General features: G+C 39.6%; 1 protein-coding gene across 1 annotated transcript in view; it reads left to right on the top strand.

Annotated features, from left to right (window-relative positions):
* The window catches only part of LOC136875822 (choline transporter-like protein 1), an 86244-nt gene extending 63548 nt beyond the window's left edge, over positions 1–22696 (top strand). Inside the window, exons 13-16 of the mRNA XM_068228025.1 lie at positions 5499–5665; positions 19282–19374; positions 19518–19610; positions 22429–22696. Coding sequence (XP_068084126.1) covers positions 5499–5665; positions 19282–19374; positions 19518–19610; positions 22429–22527 — 452 coding nt within the window. The 3' untranslated portion in view covers positions 22528–22696. The remainder of the gene's footprint in view (positions 1–5498; positions 5666–19281; positions 19375–19517; positions 19611–22428) is intronic.
* Positions 22697–23301: the final 605 nt, after the last annotated feature.

Below are 23301 nucleotides of genomic sequence, written 5' to 3'. Positions count from 1 at the left end.
AGTTACATGACCTTTATGCACAATAAATGGTATCATATTTTGCTCAAGATCATACCAATCATCAACTCCTTCAATAACCGAATGTCCATGATTAGCAAATCAAACAAAGCCATGAAGCCCTGGCTTCCACTATCTGTAAACTAGTCAGTAAGTGGAAGAGAGCTGTTGTCCCCAGAAATAAACCACATACTCTTTTTTGGTATAGACTGATTAGGGGTCACATACCTCTAAAAGTGGATATTAATTTGCTCCCAAATTTTTAATATTCCTGATGGGCAATCTAACTTGCATTCTTCTAGGTGAACCGATCCTTTCTTTACCACCTCAGCTCTCAAATCGGGAGGGTTAGTTGGCAACCACGAGGTCCCGATCTGACTCTGGCATTGCTTTCATTCAATTGTCCCAGGCTCCTCACTTTTGCCCTTCCTATTCAACCCCCTTTATTCAACTCTTGTTCTCTTCTAGTCCTGATGGTGTTAACACATTCACTGCCACCTTAATTAAACCTATAAATTTCCCCATGACCTGGTATGTTTTCTTTCCTTTCTATTGGTTAAACGGTAGTACATGGTAATTTTAACATTAGAAGTAAAGATTTTACACATACACATGAAAAATCATCTGTCGGCACTGAAGAATGATATAATATCCTAGGTGTTGGTAGACCCATACATGCATCATCGATGTGCATGTTATTAATACAGCATATCTACATTACATTGTAACAAATGATATTACTTTGTTATGTAATAATTGTTCACACCAAGAATATCCTACATTAACTGTTTTTTGATGCAATACTGAATATTATTTCAGTCATTCATATCATGTATAGCACTAGTGGTAAATCCTAAAGCAAAGTGCAGGATTTTTCAGGAAACTGATGACAATAATAAATGGCAGAGTTCTTTTCCCCTTTTTGTAGCACAATTTACATTGCTTTCTCATTGATTTGCCTTTTGCATGTGTTGGAATTTGAAGGACTAGTAGAATTTTCACCGTCACTTTCATACGTTATTACTAGGGTCCAGATTTTTAGGTTCTTAAAAACCATGTTTGAGTTTTTTTTAATAGCTCAAAATAGTTTGTTTAAGTCTTTTATCCTCCTGAAATAGTTTTTAATGATCATTTCAATCATTACTAAAGTTATACTATTCAATCAAACTTTTTTGTACTTTATTGTAACCTTCACGCTTCTCTAGTACAAAACTACACCACTCATTTCAAAATATTCTCTAAATATGGGACAGAATGGCTTAATGAAAGCATTTCAAACACATCATACCAACTGAAATTGAAAATAACAAAGAATATTTATGTGCAAATACAATAAATGGTTCATGTAGGTTAAATTTTTGTTACTTCCAATGCATCAAGAAACATTTTCAGAAGCACAGAACACAGTTTTCACTTGCTGTTACATTGTACAACTAAATACATTTCCAGATTTTTCAGAGTAAAACTTTTTCTGTTATCTCTCAAAATATTCTTATAGCGGGAAAATGTACGCTCCACACAACAAGAAGTCATTGGAGCAAGCTTCATTGAAGAAATAGCTCTCGGTCCTCATGGTACCTCGTCAGGAATTTCTTCTCCCTGAAATATTGCAGACACACTGTTCATTGTTGAAAATCTAGGGTTCCACTGTAGAATTTTGGTGAGCTCGAGTGAATAGGCTTCACCCACTGGTCCTGATATTTCCTTCTTCGAAATGGAATCCACAACATCTATTAAATCTTTTAATGGCAACGATGCCGACTCAACACGCTCAATAGTTGCAGGAAGATCAGCAAATTGTGCCCTAACAAAGGCAAGTGAAAGAGCGTTCTTGCTCGCGAGAGCTGTTTTAGCCTTCGCTATGCAGAGTGCATCATCGACATCAAAAGAATTTATAACATTTTTAATGTCTTCAAAGTGATTGGCATAGTATACGGCTGCACTGAGCCATGTCCCCCAATGAGTGATGATGGGTTTGGGAGGAAGAGGAGTTTGAGGCAACATTTCCTGGAATGTGAGAATGCGGCTAGGAGGTTAAAGAAACACCAATACTGTTTACTCATGGAAAATTATTTCTAACCTCTTCAGCCAATCTGTGTAAGCCATGGGCTATGCAAGTTACATGCAGCATGTTAGGGTAGAAACTCTTCAATACTTCACCAGCTTTGATCATATATGCCGCACTATCACTCAAAAGAAGTAAAAACTTGCCATCCTGTTTTTCTCTTGGCCAAAGAATGCGAAGAGCATCTCGGGCGGTGCAAGCTATGGTTAGCGCATTCCATGGCACGTTTGCTGAAACCAGCGTTTCACATGAACGGATATTACCGAGCTCAATAGCTGCAGTTACTTAAGTGCAGCCAGTATCCAGAAATTGGGAGATAGTGGTTTCGAACCCCACTGTCAGCAGCCCTGAGGATGGTTTTCCGTGGTTTCCCATTTTCACACCAGGGAAATGCTTGGGCTGTACCTTAATTAAGGCCACAGCCGCTTCCTTCCCATTCCTAGGCCTTTCCTATCCCATTGTCGCCATAAGACCTATCTGAGTCGGTGTGACATAAAGCAAATAGCATAAACGGATATTAAAATTATCCACCATTGAAGTGCCAGGAAAACTGGAAATTAGTGGCTGGTGCAATGGAAAATTGTTCCTCATCTTGATAGCATTGTTACTGATATGTCCTGCAGATTCCTTGCGCTGCACAAAATGTGATTTTTGGTCATATGCCACCTGGAAAAAATACGTTAAAAAAATAATTATTGTTTATTGTAGACAGGCAAAAATAAAACGCAAATTCAAAGGACACAATATTACGGGAGACCTGTCAGCAGTTAACTTACAACAATTGAGCATCGGGGCATTCCATTTAGTATCTGCCGCAGATTGGGAGGGGTAATGCAGAAAGATGAAAGAACTGGAAGGGGAATAAATCACCAAATCATATATAATAAAATAAAACCCTATTATAATTAAAATTATTCTCACAACAAACAAAAATAAAAAACTCAAAAATCACACAGATGCCCAGAAGAAGGAGATAAAGAAGAATACCTCAGAGATAATAAATAAAATTATACCTCATCGGAGGCACGACGGTGTTATGGAAATAGCCATGGACGAGATTGTAATTAATAGTACTGCAGATAGCAGTGACAATTGTGAAAGTGATTGTCGAAGTGATATGTCTGAGAATTAATAGTACTGCAGATAACAGTGATAATTGTAGAAGTGATATTTCAGAGAATTAATGCTAAGATAATAAAGGTTTAGAAAATTCATATCCATCGATCATACTTTCGATTCACTTCAGATTTCATTTCCATTGAATTTAGCAGTATTACCGGAACTGGGAAAGCTCCCTCCTTACTCCTCACCCCCGTAAAATTAGGTACCACTAAAAATTGCGCTTACTGTACTATTACTCATCTGAGGTTTGCTTTGCAGCATTCGTCTTACAAGTGCCCATAATATTTATGTTAACTAATTTATAATTTTCTATAAAACTTACTTTTCATTACAGTAATGGGGATTTTTATTTTTATTGGAGTTATGCTAAATAATTCCTTACCTGCTTTTGGCAGACTTGACAAAATATAATTTTGCCATCTGTAGTAAATTCCGGATCGTTACCAATCCACTGGCGAATCAAGCAACTTTGAAATGACCTGTCTTTAGGCATCGCTATTTCTGAGACGCGTAAGCTTCTTAAACTGCCTTCATTAATAAATTGATTTATAGGAAAAATTAATTATAGTCTGTCGCATAATAATGTGTATAGAGCTAAACAGTGAACAGTGCTTTAGCTGGCGGTAGTCGACCGTACACGATGAGAGATGCACTTAAGCTGGCAAGTTAGGCGGGCTTGTACCTGCTAGATACAGGTCAGTGAATGCCAGGAGGTTCTCTCTTGTTTTGTGCTGTACCCTAGTGGAATAGTATCGTATTACGTTGTTTCGCTCGCACTAGTTATACTTACAAACCACTCCCAGTTCCAAACCATGAAGTCTTTTCAAAAAGTCGTGCATAATGTTTATTTAAAAAAGCATTCAATTTCATTAATATTTGGTACTTCTACTTCAAAATAACGTAATACTGTCTTGAAGAGCCCATTTAGTTTTTTTTAAGGTTTTAATGTCTTATTTAGTTTTTTTTCGGTTTTATAAGATTTGAGTAATTTACTCCAATGGTAATGAAATGGATAAGTAAGTTAATATACTGCAGTTAGCTAGCAAGGAATAAAATAGTTTAAAACCTAAAAATCTGGGCCCTAGTTATTACACCATGTTTGAAAACAAGAAGTCATGAACCAATAATCCAAACATATAACTTGAACCTGTCCGAATGCCATTACAGAGGAACATAGCCCAATCACAGTGCAGACTAGTAAAGACAAGAAAAATCTGATCATAGGCCTATACAATGACATGAACGACATGACGCACAGATGTGTCAGGCAGCAACAAATGTGTTAAGTTTACAAGACCTAGTGAGTCTTTAATTTGCACGTCCTTTCTGAACCTTCTCTTTCTTTTGCTGATACCTTCATTCTTCAAAGAATGAAGTCCCTTTCTGATTGAAGAGGGAGGGTACCGTTATGTTAGTGTACTTTGGTAGTGGTGGTGATTATTGTTTTAAGGGAAAGTACAACTATCCCCTCCTAACACAATCAGAGGAAAATACAGAAGTAGTTGACATTTGAAAAATGAAGGTACAAGTAAAATATCATTGGAGTTAGAAGAGAACAAGAGTTGAGCAAGGGAGGTTCAATAGGAAAGGAAAGGAAGTGAGTTAAAGCCATGCCAGAATGCCAGACTCAGCTAGGAGACCTGTGGTCACCAATGCACACTTCCAAGTGGACAGCCACAGTGTGTTTCCATTTTAGTTGCCTCTTATGACCAGCAGTGGATGTATTCTTTACCTTAAAACAGTAATCACCATCACCACCACTTTCATATGGCACGTAACTGTGTTGTAGTTACCGTATTGAATTTGCTTATCGGATAGAATATCACCACCTATACACTCAATCAAATCCATTTTGTATATCTAGTATATCTAGTATATCTACTAGTGAGAGCCTCCATGTCTCAGACAGCACTGCGCCAGCCTCCCACCACTGGATTCTGTGGTTCAAATCCCAATCACTCCATGTGAGATTTGTGCTGGACAAAGCAGAGGCGGGACAGGTTTTTCCCTGGGTAATCTGGTTTTCCCTGTAATATTTCATTCCAGCAACACTCTCCAATATCATTTCATTTCATCTGTCATTCATTAATCATTGCCCCAATGGAGTGCGGCAGGCTTCGGCAGCCGGCACAATTCCTAACCTCACCGCTAGATGGGAGCTTCATTCATTCCATTCCTGACCCGGTCGAATGACTGGAAACAGGCTGTGGATTTTCATTTTATTTCATCTACTAGTGATGAAAGAAGCTTATGACAAAAATGAATCTTGTAATAATTCAGTTTCAAGGATAATAATGCAAAAACGTGATTACAGCAATGTTTGGCTACAATTTCTGCAAGGCCGGACGTGAAGCCTTCCAGCTGATAGCAGCCAATATCCTTCGACTAGGAGCTATCAACTGTCTGGGGGATTTAGTGCTGATCCTAGGGAAGGCTGTAGTAGTTGCAGCTACTGTTTTGATAGGAGTGGCCATGTTTCAGGTGAGTCTAACATCTCACAGTTTCAATAATGAGTTGAAGAAACAGGATTTGACGTGTGTGTGTGTGTGGGGGGGGGGGGGGGGCAATTTCAACCAAACGTGGTTCACATATGACTTACTGTTGTTGTTTGTGTCATCAGTTCATAGACTGGTTTGATGCAGCCCTCCATGCCACTTTATTCTGTGCTAACCTTTCCATTTCTATGTAACTGCTACATCCGCTTGCCATATTCATACCTTGGTCTACCCCTACCGTTCTTACCACCTACACTTCCTTCAAAAACCAACTGCACAAGTTCTGGGTGTCTTAAGATGTGTCCTATCATTCTATCTTTTCTTCTCATCAAATTTAGCTAAATCAATCTCCTCTCACCAATTCTATTCAGTATCTCTTAATTCGTGATCCAATCTATCCATTTCACCATCAGCATTCTTCTGTAATATCACATTTTGAAAGCTTCTTTTCTCTTTCTATCTGAGCTAGTTATCATCCATGTTTCACTTCCATACAATGCCACACCCCAGATGAAGGTCTTCAGACATCTTTCTAATTCCTATATCAATGTTCAAAGTCAGCAAATTTCTTTTCTTAAGAAAGGCATTCTTTGCTTGTGCTAGTCTGCATTTTATGTCCTCCTTACTTCTGCCATTGTTAGTTATTTTACTACCCAAGTAACAATATTCATCAACTTCCTTTAAGACTTCATTTTCTAATCTAATATTTCCTGCATCATCTGACTTCATTCGACTTCACTCCATTACTTTTGTTTTGGTCTTACTTATTTTCATCTTGTACTCCTTACCCAAGACTTTGTCCACACCACTCAGCAATTTCTACAGATCTTATGCAGTCTCAGATAAAATAACAATACCATCAGCAAATCTGGTGGTTGAGGTAAGTGGAAAAACTAAGTCCGATCCGCAGCAAGACTGAAAGTATGAATATGGGATGAACCAATGTGTCACGTACCAGTATTTAACAAACATGTATGATCAGCGTAATGGCATGCAACTTCACACCAACACTCAGGCAGGCTGTTCTACTCGGGCATAGAGGATGGCTGCCCAATTGTACTTCCCCTAAAAAAAAAAATTCACTCCCAACATCTGCTCGGGCAGGTAACTCCCTTAGCTCATGCAGTACACAGCAGTAATGCCATCTATTGGCAATGAATGGCAGCAGAAAAGACAAAGCATATCACAACAACAACAACAACAGTCAATGTAATGTTATTGTCGATCAATTTTATGGGTTTTCAATATTGTGGCCCTTACAATGTAAAGTGGGTCCTCTTTCCTCCTTTCATGACTCCCTCCAACATGGCCAAGCTGATTACATTTTTCACAAACTTCCAAATATTTCTAGAAATATTAATTCTACAACAATAGAAGACATAATTTATAATCTTTTATGTGTCTCACATTTTTACCTTACAAGTTACAATAATGGACATATTCGCGAATTTAAGACGTTTCTTGCTGATGGTGATAACCCCTATCATGCTGACATCATGATACGGTAATCAACTAGCTAATAATGATAGTGATTGTAGTGTTGATTGTTTAAATAAGCTGCAAATCCACTCAGTCATTAGCCACAACTGGTCAGGAAGATAATGAAGATGACTATTAAAATGAGAAGGAAAAGGCAATCACTCGAAGAATGAAGGAGAAGGGTATCATAAGGGAGGTGGTTGCACTAATATCACCGAGTTCGAAGAAAACAAAACGTTGTGGTCTACAATGTCTATAACATTACATTGACTCACTATTGTTAGTTGAGGTGTTCTGCCACTTTACTGCCTCAATTATACAAACAGTAATCCATCAACGACAGGTACGACAGCTAGTCTTTAGTAAGAGACAGTTGATGGACAGACCTTGGGAGTATGACAAAGATCTAGTGATGATATTTCTCAATATAGTAAAGGCACATGATAGTGTACCCAAGGGAAAAAATATGTGAAACAACTAAAGAAACGGACTTGGCAAACAATGGAAATTTTACATGCAATGTATGGCAAGTGTTTTAACTGTGCTCAGACCCAAGATTGGAGAACCAAATTGTTTAGGAATATAACTGGGCTGACAGCATGTTGTCATCATTATTATTTATAATTATAATGAATGAATTTACAAAGGAGTCCAAGGAAGCTTTGGTGAAAGAGAAATGAACGTGATGGATGCTATTTGCTGATGATATTGTGGTGTAGAGAATGGAAACTAAGGAAGTATAAGAACATCTGGACACACTGAATGAGAAAATTGTAAAATATGTTGTGAAATTCAATGTGGAGAAAAGCAGACGATGATGTGATATCAAGAGGTGACAGAATAGGGAAAGGAATCGTAAATACTGGAAGTCAGAACCTTGAGATAGTGGACAGCTACTAATACCAAGGAAGTGAACAAATGCAAAATGCAAGGCTAGATGTAGAGATGAGAAAAATGGTGCAACAAGTAACTGGATTCTAACAGAATATAAATCTAGTTTGGAAGAAGGAGGAAATGCTGTACAAGATGTATTTTATACCCACACTAAAATACACAATGGAGGCCTGGATAGTGTGAAAAAGAGAGGAGAGAGAAATTCAAGCCAGTAAAATGAAATTCCTAAGAAGTGTGGTACAAAAGACAGAGTGAGAAAGATATAAAGAGAGCAGGAAAGTATACCGGTACCGTAACAGATGATGGAGGTAAGTTTGAGGAAAAGAGAGCAAGGTGGAAACCCAAAGCAAGACAGATAGGCTTGATCAAGTCCAGTATAGCAAGGAATCTGAAATGGAACAGAATTACAGAAGAATGATGGAATGAGAAAGGAAGGTACCATAAACTTCCCAACCCGGCTGAAGCTGGACGAGAGGATACAGTACTTCGCTTTAGGTCATACTGACACAGATAGGTCTTATACCGACAATGGATAGGAAAGGAAAAGGTGTAGGTAAAAGGTGACCGTGGCCTTAATTAAGGTATAGCCCCATGTGCCTGGTATGAAAACAGGAAACAACCAAAAGCCCTCTTCAGGGCTGCCAACAGTAAGGTTCGAACCTACTCTCTCTTAAATTCAAGCTGATAGCTATGTGACCCAAACCACACAGCCACTTGTTTGGTGGACAAGAGAAAAGAAAATTATAATGATGATATTTATTCCTTGCGTCTGTTATCAATGTTGTAGTTAGCAAGTCATTTTGAATGATGTGAGAGATAAGAATGCTTTTTCTTTTTCTCCTGTTCTTGAATGTTGGATAGAGGTACTACACAGCTGATGAGACCGAGCTTGATAGCTGCAGTCACTTAAGTGCAGCCAGTGTCCAGTATTCAGGAGATAGTGGGTTCGAACCCCACTGTCGGCAGCCCTGAAGATGGTTTTCCATGGTTTCCCATTTTTACACAAGGCAAATGCTGGGGCTGTACCTGAATTAAGGCCACGGCCACTTCCTTCCCACTCCTAGCCCCTTCCTGTCCCATCATTGCCATAAGATTTATCTGTGTCAGTGCGACGTAAAGCAAGTTGGGGAAAAAAAAAAAAAAAAAACCAGCTGAAGTGAAGAATGAAGAATTTCAATTCTTGTATTGATGACTGTATACTGAAGTCCAGAATCCTGTATGTTATGATTTTGTGCTCCAGTCTGATCTAAATACCTCATTTTAAAATGTTGATCTGTTTGTTGAATTTAGAACTTGGAGCATCTACTCTGTTTCTCTTTGTTAAACCAAGTAACTGAATTACGAATGTTGTTTCTGGGTTGAGAAGGGTTCTATTTTTTGTTCTGAACACATTCTTGTATTATAATTTTCCAAGTTTTTGTGTAATTCCTTGCATAGATTAAAAATTGTTACTGTGATATGTGTCTCTCTTCCAATTTTATGTATGTTGTGTTTTTTGTTCCTTATTTTGAGTGTGGAGCTGTCAAGGGATATTTGCTTGTAACCATTACCACGTACCTTAGCTCTGCCATGTACGGGCATTTTGATCTGATGTCATTTAGGTTGCCTGGATATCAGTTTTGATGTTCCATTTTACTCCAAGAGATGGCAGAGGGGGTGCTCTGGGGTGCTCTATCGAAGAGTTTTAATTAATTTTGTTGGGTAAAAATCAAATGTGTCTACGCTGACATTGTACGACATATAGTGCCGAATGAAGCCTTTCCACACTTCTGAAGTCCAACTACCTTTGCCGAGTTTAAACCTACGATCATGGGATTCGGAGGCTGACATTCTATCACTGATCCACAGAGGGAACTGGTGTATAGTTGAATTTGCTTAACATAAATCAGAATGCTGAGTAATTGTGTTTTGTAGTGTTGGAAGTGTTATGGAATGAGGTGCAGGTCATAGTGGGCTTTCCATATTATAACCTTGGATGGTATGCTTAAAATGGTAGTAATGACTTTTGCTCCTAAGTGTTTGCTGAGCAAAATTGTAGCATGCCACAAACTTGGATTTGCTTCCTCAGAATCTCATTATTACCATATTATTTGTCAAAATGTATGTAAAAGAGTAACCTGGACATTTTACATTCATCATCATCATCATCATCATCATCATCATCATCGTTGACCATCTCCTGCTGTCCGAGTGTTGTGTACGAGCCCTCTCCATCTTTGTCTGTCCATGAACCACTGTTCTCTCATAATTTTCTCCCAATCTTGTCCTCTCTCCTCGACATCTTTCTTCACCAGATCTGTCCATCATCCTCTGGGTCTGCCCACTAGTCTTTTCCTTTTACTTCTCTTTCATATTCTCTTCTTGCAGTCCACAGAGGAACTGGTGTACAGTTGAATCTGCTTAACATCCTTCTTACATGGCCAAACCACTTCAGTCTTGCTTTCTGAATCCTCTGTAGTAGGGAGTCTCCTATTCCCACCGCCTCTCAAACTTTTTCATTCCTGAATTTGTCCTTCCTGTTCTTCTGTATCATGGTGCGTAGGAACTTCATTTCTGCAGCTTGGAGTTTTGTGTTGTCTTATCTCATTAATGTGGTAGTTTCCAAACTGATTGTGAGATTGGGTGTATAATATGATTTATATAATGACATCTTTGCTTTTAATGGTACTTGTTTATCCCAAAGCAGTAGTCTTACTTTGTGGTAAAATTGAGTTGCTTTGCTAATTCGACCGTCCACCTCATATCTTGATACTATACTACCCAAGTAAAAGCCTCCGTGTCTCAGACGGCAACACGTTGGCCTCTCACCGCTGGATACCATGGTTCAAATCCCAGGCACTCCATGTGAGATTTGTGCTGGACAAAGCGGAGGCGGACAGGTTTTTCTCCGGGTACTCTGGTTTTCCCTGTCATCGTTCATTCCAGCAACACACTCCATTCTCGTTTCATAGCATCTGTCAGTCATTAATAAATCACTTTGGGAGTGGCGACCCCATTGTACTAATAGCCTATATATGATTCATTCATTACATCCCTGACCCAGTCAATGACTGGAAAACAGGTTGTAGGTTTCCATTTTTTACTACCCAAGTGCTTAAATGTTGGCACACTGACCAGTTTGGTGTCATTTATTCTGATTTGTGGTTTGTTGTCTCCCCTCTGTAACTTCATCGCCGCCATCTTAGCCTTGTTGATATTTAAATCATACCTCTTAAACTCTTGACTCCATTTCTGCAGCTTTTTCTCCACATCACTTTCGGTTTCACCCCAGATCACCACATTGTCTGCAAAGATGAAAGCTTACAAGTCCTGCTGCTCCTTCTTTTCTAGAGCCTTTATTATGGCATCCATCACAGTGATAAAGGGTGACAAAGCACTGCCTTGCTGTACTCCTCTCTTCGTTTCAAACCATTTGGACAGCTCGCAACCCACTTGCACACAACTTCTGGTTTTATCATACAACAACATCACCTCTGCCATAAGACTGTCACAAACTCCCAGTTCTTTTAGGCATTTCCAGATATGCTCCCTTGGGATGCTATCATAAGCCTTTTTGATGTCTAGGAATGGTAGAAAAAGTGGTTTCCCTTTTTCCCAGTGCTTTTCCATTAACAAAGCAAAGATAATGTCTATAGTTGTTCTTCCAGGCCTAAAACCATATGGTTCCTCTTTCAATAAAGGTTCTACAATTTCTTTTAATCTCTTCTCTACGATTTTTTTTCTCCATAAGTTTTAGACCATGAGAGAGCAGAGTAATTCCATGGTAGTGGATGCATTTCCATCTACTCCTCTTCTTGAAAAGAGGTATGATTGTACCCTTCTTCCTGTCTTCTGGGATAGTGTTTTCCTGCCATACTGTGTTAAGCAGTCTATATAACCACTGGACTGCTGGAGTTCCTGCTGCTTGCAACATATCTGTACTTAACTCATCCACTTCAACTGCTTTTCCTTTCCTCATACTTTTCATGGACTTTTCTATCTCCAGCCATGTAACTGGGGGTTCTACACTTCTACTTTCCTCGTTACTACTACAGGGTTCCTCATTGTCTGATGTAGTGCTCGCTTAAATTCATTCCTGATTTCATCTTCTTCTCGCACCAAGGTTCTGTTGTCCCCTTCTATTGCTTTTATATCCTCTTGTTCACACCTTCTGTTCTTGACTACCCTGTGCAATAATTTCCTATTTTCTCAGCCATCTAATTCCAATTTATCCACAAACTCATTCCATGCTTTTTTCTTCTCTTCTCTTCTCTTCTCTTCTCTTACTACCCTCTTAACTATGAGTTTCTTTGTTCTATAAAGTTCCTGTATTCTATTAACTTCTTGGCTTACTTGGTCTTGGATAGTTTTTTGGTTTTCTTTATCTAGCATCTTTTTTGCTTGGTTTCTTGCTTTAATGGCTGTTTTGACTTTGTCGTTCAACCTTGACTTACTTGACTTATTTCCTGTTGCTCCCACTGGAGCATGGAGTCTTGGCGAAATTTTTCCACACAGTACGGTTCCTGGCCATTCTCTTCACTTTGCTCCAGGTCTTGTCAACCTCTGCAATTCCCTTCTCAATCATCCTCTTCCAGGTCTTCTTGGGCCGACCTCACTTTCTGGAGCCTTGAGGGTTCCAGTCCAGCACCGCCCTCTCAACAGCTCCATCCGGCTTCCTTAATGTGTGTCCAATCCAGCGCCATTTCCTCTCCTTGATCTGGATGTCAATCGGCTGCTGGTTGGTCATGGTCCAAAGATCTTCATTCGAGATTATGTCCGGCCACCTCACATTTGTTATGCGATGCAGACATCTATTAATGAACACCTGTAGCTCGTTATTGATCTGTTTTGTAACTTTCCATATTTCACAGCCATATAGAAGAATCGACTTTACATTGCTGTTGAAGAGACGAAGCTTAGTCTTCCTGGAGATGTTTCCATTCTTCCATACAGGGTAGAGCTGGACAAACGCACCATTTGCCTTCCGGATATGGCTTCGGACATCTTCCTCTGCTCCCCCATCCATTGTAACTATACTTCCAAGGTATAGAAAGGACTCAACTCGCTCAATTTCCTTTCCATTTACTGTCAAGCTGGTCATGATATCCGAATTAATTCTCATCTCTTTAGTCTTGTTTGTGTTGATCATGAGACCTACACGTTCCGCTTCCTTCTGCAACCTACTCAGTTTATCTTCTATGTCCCGGTACCGCTGTGCCATAAGACAAATGTCGTCTGCGAAGTCAAGGTCTTCAAGCCTGTCTCTCATCCCCTACTGAACACCCCTCTTCCGTCCTCCTATTACCTTCTTCATCACACTGTCTAGGACCAGTAGGAACAGAGTGGGAGAAAGAACACACACCTGTCTCACTCCAGACTTGAGTTTATCTTTTCTGTTAGTTTCCCTTCATGAAGAACCTGACACTCATACCCCTCGTACACCTCTTTCATGATCTTGATAATCTTTGATGGAATTCTGTATTCCTTGAGGGTCTTCCACATGATTCTTTGGTTTACAGAATTGAAGGCTTTCTCGAAGTCCACGAATGCGAGGTAGAGGATATTCCGCCATTCCACACTCTGTTCTATGATGATTCAAAGTGTATTGATGAGGTCCACACAGCTGCGATGTTGCCAAAATCCCGCCTGTTCCTTTCAAAGCCTTCTTTCTACTGAATCCTTTATGCGATTCAGGATGACTCACGACAGCACTTTGCTTGGAATGGAGAGCAAGATGATACCCCTCCAGTTGTTGCAGATTGTTGTATCCCCTTTTTTCGGTAACTTGACTATCAGCCACTTCTTCCAGTCGGTCGGTATTTTTTCCTCTTTCCATATCTTCTCCAGCAGTGGGTGCAGCAATTTGATTGTAGTATCAAGATCTGCTTTCAGTATTTCCACTGGAATATTGTCCAGACCAGGTGCTTTCCCATTTATCATTTGCTTCAACGCTGTCCGTATCTCACCCTGGGTTGGAGGGTCAAGGCCGATGCCTGGATCCCCTTCTGTTTCTTCATCTTCTCCTTGCTGCTCATTTTCCAGTCCAATATCTCTATTAAAAACCTCCGCAAAGTGTTCCCTCCATCTATTCAGCTGTTGTTTGCACGTAGTGAGGATCTCACCTATCTTGCTCTTTGCAGGCCTAGTTTTATTAAAACCTTTCTTCGAAAGCATCTTTGTGATGCCATAAAGCTCCTTTATATCCCCCTTTTTGCCACCTGTTCTGCTCTCTCTGCCTGCTCATCAATCTACTTCCTGTGATCCTTTCGCACACTCCTCTTTACTTCCCTATCTGCTATTGAATACTCAGCTTGTGTTTGAGCCTTCTGCTGTCTGGTTTTGCATATATTTAGCTTGGCCTTTATCTCCTTCCTATAATTTATCTTGTCCCAGGTCTGATCAGATATCCATTCCTTCCGCAGGTAGTTTTTGTACCCGAGCTGTTTCTCACTAGTTTCCACATAGATGTTCTTTACCTCGTTCCATACAGTCTCCACATCCTTCTCTATCTCAGAATCCAACACCTCGAATCTGTTGCTAAGTTCCAGTTGAAATTGTTCCAATGTCTACTGATTCTTTAGCTTACCAACATCAAACTTCTTGTGCCAAGTGATGAACTTTTGGTGGACTGCCACGATCTTTATACGGAAGTTGGTGACAACAAGATGATGGTCACTGCCAATGTTCACTCCTCTCTTGTTCCTAACATCTTCCAAACTCCTTCTGAACCTCCTGCTCACCACAATGTGATCAGTTTGGTTTTCCGTGGCTTGATCAGGAGACACCCACGTGACTTTATAACACCGCCTATGCGGGAACACCGTGCCACCTATCACCAAGTCTTGGCTGGCGCAATATTCCATGAACTTTTCCCCCATTTTCATTAATCTCGCCAAGACCGTGTATACCCATGATGTGTTCTAATCCTTCGTTTCTTGAGCCAACCTTCGCGTTGAAGTCTCCCATAACTATGAGAATATCCTTCTTACTGGTTTTCATTGTGGCATCTTGCAACATTTGGTAGAATTCTTCCTTCTTTTCCAACTCCGATTGTTCTGTAGGTGCATAGCATTGGATAATGGTCACATTCCTGATCTTGGTCATGAACCTAACAGTCAGAAGCCTACTGGAAATCAGCTTCCACTCCATAAGACTTCTCATTGCATTTCATTTCTACTGAGCAGCAACCCCACTCCATCCTGTGCTCTTCATCCTCACTACCAGAATATAGAAATGTAATTCCATCTGTTGTCTGTATCTCACCAAATCCTGGCCACCTCACCTCACTCAATCCCAGAATGTCCACCCCGTAGTTCTTCATTTCCCGTGTCACTTGATTCAGTCGGCTTTTCTCCCTCAAGGTCCTCACATTCCAGAAACCAATTTTCGTTTTCCTCTTCATGCCAAAGGTCATCATCAGGTTATCCGTCTGGTTTTGTAATTTCACTTCAGTTTCTATAATCAGGTTATTTAAGAAGAGCGAGTGATTGACCCACTGCTTCCGAGTGCCTTGACGGGGCTGCCATCTTAAGCCTGAGGCACCAGGCTGATTTTCTGTTGGGGTTTCTTCCCTTAGCCTTTGAAGTTCCCACTTCTTCTGCAAGGCAGCATTTTCTATTCTATTTACCCAGAATAGAAGGGTTGCCCCTTCTGCCAGTTCCACCGTTCCGAAGTCCCTCTTCTCCGCCTTCACTACCGTTGAGATCTTCACCGCAATCCTGGCAAGGGACCCTTACATGGTACTACCAGCCGGGTCAGCTGGACCAAGGTTTACTAAAGAGGTGTTACTCTTCTATCACTTGCCTTTTGTCCTGACTTGTGACAGGCAGTGGCTTCCCAAACATTGGGTCCAGGTTGGTGGGGTTTGTCGTTCAACCAAGGTGTCTGTTTTTCCTACTTGGTCGATCCTGTTAACCCACAGAGTTCTTTAGCTTCTCCCAAAAAAGTATCTTTAACAATTTTGTACCGGGCTGAGTGGTTCAGACGGTTTTCTGACCTTCTGACCCCAACTTGGCAGGTTCGATCCAGCTCAGTCCGATGGTATTTGAAGGTGCTCAAATACGTCAGCCTCATGGTGGTGGATTTACTGGCATGTAAAAGAAATCCTGCGGGACTAAATCCTGGTACCTCGGCGTCTCTGAAAACTGTAAAAGTAGTTAGTGGGACGTAAAGCAAATAACATTATTATTATTCCAAATTTTCCACTCTTCCTCTACTGTGGTTATTTCTCCCTGTGGTAGGTTTTGTTGTAATCTATTCAGATATTCTTCCTGGAACTGAGCTTTTTCTAATTTCCATGTCTTTATTTTTCGTTTCTTTGTTTTCTTCTGAATTTCATTTGTCATACGGCCCAGCAATCTATGGTCGCTGTCCATACTTCTGCTGGGAATGACCTTGACATCAGTCAACTATTTCGCCCCACCTTTGTTTGTGATGACATAATTGATCAAAGATTTATGTTTGCCATCCCTGCTATACCTTGTTATTTTGTGGCTCTCCTGGTTTTTGAAGGTGTTCTTGATGATTTTCTTCTATAAAGATCAGTCGGTTGTTAACCTTCTGCATTTCCATTTCCAAACCCATGTGGCCCAACGATATCCTCACAGCCTTGTGTGTTTGCTCCACCTGGTGCATTTAGTTCTTCAATAATGATAATGTTTTCTTCATCGATTACATCATCTAATGGAAATTCTAAGTTCCCATGGAGGGAATTAGATATTTTTCCGCCAACAGAGCATATAAAAAATCAGATCAAAAAATAGATGTATGGCTTTTCAGGCGTTTGCTCTATTAACCAGCGTTTCGTCTTAGGTCTGACACTAGACTGTTCAGAGTGGGATGTGTCAGACCCTACCCACTGACGCTGGGGTGTATGGAGGTAAACTTATCAGAAGCCTATTTAAGAGGCACAGTCTGATAACTGCATACGGGAGATAAAACTCCACAATGGAATTAATGCCCGCCTAGCAATTCCGAATGGAAATAGGCTTCTGATAAGTTCACCTCCATACACCCCAGCGTCAGTGGGTAGGGTCTGACACATCCCACTCTGAAGAGTCTAGTGTCAGACCTAAGATGAAACACTGGTTAATAGAGCAAACGCCTGAAAAGCCATACATCTATTTTTTGATCTGATTTTTGATATGCTCTATTGGTGGAAAAATATCTAATTCCCTCCATGGGAACTTAGAATTTCCATTCGGAATTGCTAGGCGGGCATTAATTCCATTGTGGAGTTTTATCTCCCGTATGCAGTTATCAGACTGTGCCTCTTAAATAGGCTTCTGATAAGTTCACCTGCATACACCCAGCATCAGTGGGTAGGGTCTGACACATCCCACTCTGAAGAGTCTAGTGTCAGACCTAAGACAAAATGCTGGTTAATAGAGCAAACGCCTGAAAAGCCATACATCTATTTTTTGATCTGATTTTTACATCATCTAAGTCTTGAAGGAATTTTTCTTTATCATCAGCACTGAATCAAGTCTGTGGGGCACACATTTTTAAATAATGTAATTTGTTGACTCTAATAGTATAGATAATTTTATGATCCTGTCGTTTTTGTAGGAAACTTCTGATACAGCATCTATATCTGTCAGTAAATATCCTGCACTATTTTTGGCCTCCTTTTCCAGTCCACACCAATATAATTTGTAGTCACCTCTGAGAACCTTGCTAACTGTCTTTCTCCATTTCGTTTCCCTCAGATCCAATATAAATCTGTTTGTCCTTTGCATCATATATATGAGTTCTTTGGTCTTACCAGTTAAGGTCAATATATTCATGGTCCCAATTCGTACTTTTCTCTTCTTGCAAATCGGTCTATCATTGGAACCATGTTGGCCATCATACCTGATAGATCTGCTCAAAGACTGTGTCACATTAGGTAATAACTTCGATCCAAGACTCTTTTTATGTTTGAAAGCGATAAAAGATGCTAACCACTGGTTTGCTGGGCCTATCGTGGATCTTCGCGCAAGTGTTTGGTTTTGCACTAGATGGTCAGTACCTGACAAGCATTTCCTCACGTCAGCTAGATCTGTGGTTTACCCGCCAATACTCGGGAGTCTGACTGCAGTGGTTGCCCACTGGGCGATGGGGTCGCCACATCCCTACGCCAAAACATTTTACATTAAAAATATAATTCATTCATACCCATGTCGAAAGGGATAAAAGTAGAATGAAGAGTTTTGAACTTTGCTGAGAGGACATTTGTCAGTATACCTAGATATCATGCTATCATGATCCGGCTCAGTCCGATGGTATTTGAAGGTGCTCAAATACGTCAGCCTCATGTTGGTAGATTTACTGGCATGTAAAAGAAATCCTGCGGGACTAAATCCTGGTACCTCGGCGTCTCCGAAAACCATAAAAGTAGTCAGTGGGACGTAAAGCATATGACATTATTATTATTCAAAATTCATTTAATGTAATAGTAGCTGGTAAATATTTTTCATATGTTGTTAAATATTTTGATAAGTTAAGTGGCAGAGGCGGTGATGATAGTAATGATGATCACATAATTCCAGTACATGGAGATCACAACAGAAGGGGATGAAATTGCCCAAATAGTGTATAATACACAATCAAACTGTATGTGTTGTACAATTTCAAAAACTTACAAGCTCAGTTTTGACACACCATAAAATGAGGTGGATAGAAACACAAATTGCTGACTGCTATTTTTGAAACTGAGAGCTGACAAGAGTATTTTTGAAGACAACATGTTCTTGAAAGCTCTCCAGTTCTGTGGAAGATTTATTCATTTCTTTTTTAGTGGTTTTATATTCCACCAACTCAGGTCTTTTGGCAAGGGAGAGGAAAATGTTAGGACTAAGAAGTAAGTATCCATGACCTTAATTATGATACAGCCTCAGCATTTAGCTGGTATGAAAATAGTAAACCACAGAAAACCATCTGTCCGACATGTTTGCCTTTTAAACCAAAGATTACGAAGAATCAGACAGTAGAACTTCTAAATGCTGGCAGCTTCTCCAGGAGCTAGCTGGTGTGCATGCATAGAGATAAGGGGCCTTGCCTTGAGCCTGACAGAGCTGAAGTTTAGTCTATGGTAATGAAGTATTTCTTTGTAATAAAAGCACAAGTAATGAACTTCATTCCAGTTTAATGCGTTCAAAAAATAGCATTTACTTTTACTATTCACTAAAGTATCATAGTAAACACTACATTTTATACATACCACCTTTCATACTAAGATATTTACAATATTACTATCACATACTGTTACAGAAAGAGGAAAACTTGCACTACGAGTGGATTCTTCTCGTTTTGGTAGGAGTAATTGCTTTCCTAATCTCTCATGGCTTCCTCACTGTCTTCGAGGTAAGTTTCTCACTACATGTCCAATAAATGGTTTGATTTAATGTATTCTAAATTTATAATAATGTATTATATTCCTGCATGACAAAATAACCTAAAATATTGAATCTACATCTAGAACTTTAACAATAATGTTCTGCCCACAGATGGCAATAGACACCATCTTCCTGTGCTTCTGTGAAGACTGTAATATGAACGACGGCATCAATCGGCCATACTTCATGAGCAGAGGGCTCATGGTAAGGAAACAACTCAATTACATAATTGCAATAATGTATCAGTGTATATTTCAGGTTAAAACTAACACTTCATTACATGTGGTATTTAAACATGTACAGATTGATTCAGAGAGATTGTGTTTCAGTTTTGAGACAAGTTTTTTCCCTGATGACCTATTTATAAATAAATAAGTAGTTTACTCACCATTAAATTAAGTAATTATATGCAAAAGATTTTGTCTATTAGATGAAAGTGAACAATAACAAGCAGAACATATCTAATAAAACATTGCATTGCCTGCATGTCTAATACACACCTGAGAGAGAGATAGAGGGGGTGATTGTGTGGGTCCAACCCATGTCCTGTTTCTTTATGAAGTCAGGTATGAAGTGATATGAAACTTCATAGCAAGTATTTATGACTGAATGCTCCTCCTGACATCAACCTCATCAGAGAAGTTAATGAAATGAATGACATGAATTATGACAGTAGGAAGTGAGAGGGTGAAACCCAGTGCCGGCACAAAGCCTCAATAGCATCAAAGGCTTAACATTTCCATCTGACGGATGAATTGCCATCAACAGCATCATATGTCCTCAGTCCATGTGAACACTGTGTAGAACTGAATGCAGGCTTTTGGCAGGCAATCTAGTGATTAGAAAATTATACCTTGCTAGCCAGCATTCTGATGGTGAGCATTATTTCGACTAACAGAACTCAAACTAGCTAATCATGCTGTCAGACCATGTAGACAATCATGGTCACCAGACAGGCAAGTAATGTATTCTAAATGGAAGAATGAGTATGATAATGTAATCTGGGAAGACAGCAAAATAATCATTGCCTCAATGCTTCTCCCAAAACAGTGATGTTTATCTTCTTATTTCACCCAAAATATTCTGGTGGTATTTTTCCAGATATTTTATGCATTTTCTGTTTCTGGTCTATGAGGCTTTGCATTTTAAAAATTAATTTTGTCAAACCAATCTTCATGCTGCTTTTTTACGAATCTTACAGTCTCCTCCGAGGCTGAGAGTATTGCTAATGTAAATACTCATCAATGCTGTCATTGTCATCCGAGTATTCAAATGGTAGTTTTTCATGCAGAAGAGTCTACCAGTCATCCGTAGTTTCCTCATCGTTTTTGATAAACATACATGCAGAGCCATTACATACCATATCAAAAACTGGGTCAGGCCAGTAATCATCAGCATTTGTCATGGCTCTTGTACTGTAATTCACACTTCACATTGCTTTCTGATCCACAGATGCACCAATTAGATGCCAATGCTTTGACCTAGGGAGTTGTCACAACATTTTGAACTTGTTCATTTGGTGAAAGAGTGTATTTGAGGCATCTAGTTTCAAAACTGGACAAGTTCAAACTATTTTCCGATAAATGCTTATCTTATTTAGCTAAATGATCACACATTATTCTGTAGCATATATTTAAACAACTTTTTTCTGCACTTTCTCAAAAACTGGAAAGATGGACACGTCCAGTTTTGAAACTAGACGCCCAATTTTTAACAATAAGATTGTGTTCTGAATATTTAGTAATCAAGATAATTCTGTTGGAGTTACTCTTAACCATGCCCTCTTTGCCAATGGTTCCTGCCCAGAACATAGTGCCTACCAACACAGGCACTGAAATCTCCTAAAAATATAATTTTTTCAAGAATATTTGTTAAGACTCCATCAAGCTGGTGATAGGAGTCTTCCTTTTGGTCATCATCTGATGTTAAAGTGGGAGCATATGCACTGATTACAGTAGCTCATTGTTAGCAAGCTTGATACAGAGTGTCATATTATTCCGAAAGGGAGTTTGTCAAGGTGAACAAGGAACCTAACCTTTATTGCAAATCAAAGTCCGTGAATGCAGGGTTCGTTTCCTTCTTCACTTCCCAAAAGAGGTGTATCTTCTACCTTGCTCCTTGAGCTAATCCTTTCTGCTCATATAATTTCACTCAGAGCAACTATGTCATTGTCAAATCTATTTTAATGCCATTCGAGTTCTGGTTGAGTGTAAGCATCCATCAGAGGTTCCTATTTAACAAAGTTGATTTTCCCTGTTGAGTTGTGACCACAGATTGTGTAACTTCTGGACATAGCTGTCTATTTGGGTAGTGATTATGCTGACTATGTTTAGGGCACCTTCTTTAGCTCCCTCCCCCATTCAGGATGAGCAGAGTGGATCAAGTAGCTCTTCATTCTGACCTCGAGAAAAACAACAATCGTACACCCGGCATCTATCACCCAATTGTCATTATGAGCTCCCAGACTTTATAACCCTGCTCCCATCGCAACTCTCCTATCGCTTGGTCTTTATTGTGTGTCAGGACCCGTTGTTATTTTGTCCCTTGGAAGATGCCTATGCACAAGATCTTTTAATGTGGAAATGTTGACACCCCAACAGTCATACAGTCTCCAACAGCCAGGCTACGAGGATATTACAGGTGCATAAGTTGGTTGTACGTTTACCAATGTCATGGGTGTATATGGGCTTCTTTAATTTACCAGTTCATTTTGTTTGCACTTATGGGTACAACCAGTATGAGTCTTGATATAGAAACAAGAGAACTTGCGGAGCAGCTAGATCTACGTGTGGGAGTGAGTGCAGCAAATGTAGGAAATATGCCTTGAAGTTTCAAATAAGATATAATCTTAGAATCTGCATGGAGTAAATATCAAATACTGGATAGCTACTGAAAGGCATCACAAGCCAGGATTACGGTCCTCTCATCATATAAGTTTTCAATTAAACAGCTCTAGAATGCAGTGTATACGCTCCTTTTACTTTCTGCAGTTCTTAACTAAATTTCATTCACTTTGTTGCAGGTGTTTGTTCAGAACAGCAAAAAGGCTCTGTCAAATAGAGAGTCTCCAGCCAGGACGAGTGAGGCATGGAGCTCGTCCAGTCGACAATTAACGAAGTGATTAAAATATCGTTGGTGACAGATGTGCTACCTAACGGTCAAAAGATAGCTTATGAATATACTGTATGGCATACTTCAGTGCAATGGAATAGAATTGCTTTGGAGTTGCGTACTAGTACATAAGCTCCATAGGTACTCAGGTAAATGGAATTTATGTATCTATTATATTGAGATGCTGTGTGACAGAGTTTTGACAACAAGGAACCAAAGAAGGTACATTATATGAGAAATCTATTTTAGAGCATCTTTCATGTTTGACAACTATAAGTATCTAAAGTAGACTGTATAAGTGAACAGGAACAGAAGTGTGGAGAAGTAACTTCCATGTTAACTTGTGAACATAGCCTAATCCAATCATCACTATCATGCTTCTTAATGATAATATTTAAAACAACATGTAAACAAGCTTTAAAGAAAAGTAAAATACTGCATTGGCCTGAAGACCAGACAGTCTCACATACATGACAACCATGAATCTTTAGTAGGTATTTACAAGAATAAATGAGGAATATATTTATTTGTTCCAGCTTTCCTATATCTATGATAATTTCATAAGCCCTAAAGTATAAAGAGATCAGGTATGCTTTACTTCGGCACATGTGGTGTTTTTCCTCTGTGCTCGATCACCACGCGCGGGAAGGGTATGGTGCAGTATGACATCAAATGTTTTGTTCCCTGAGCCCACCCTTTGTTTTGTGTGCATGCATCCCTGTTGGCATACATGTTCAATGTCGCACAGTTGTATTTCAGCTGTTACCAAGGGGTTGTGTGTGTG

This window comes from Anabrus simplex, chromosome 1 (genome assembly GCF_040414725.1).
Source record: "Anabrus simplex isolate iqAnaSimp1 chromosome 1, ASM4041472v1, whole genome shotgun sequence".
Classification (NCBI taxonomy): domain Eukaryota; kingdom Metazoa; phylum Arthropoda; class Insecta; order Orthoptera; family Tettigoniidae; genus Anabrus; species Anabrus simplex.
This window is presented reverse-complemented; position numbering and strand designations above follow the sequence as displayed.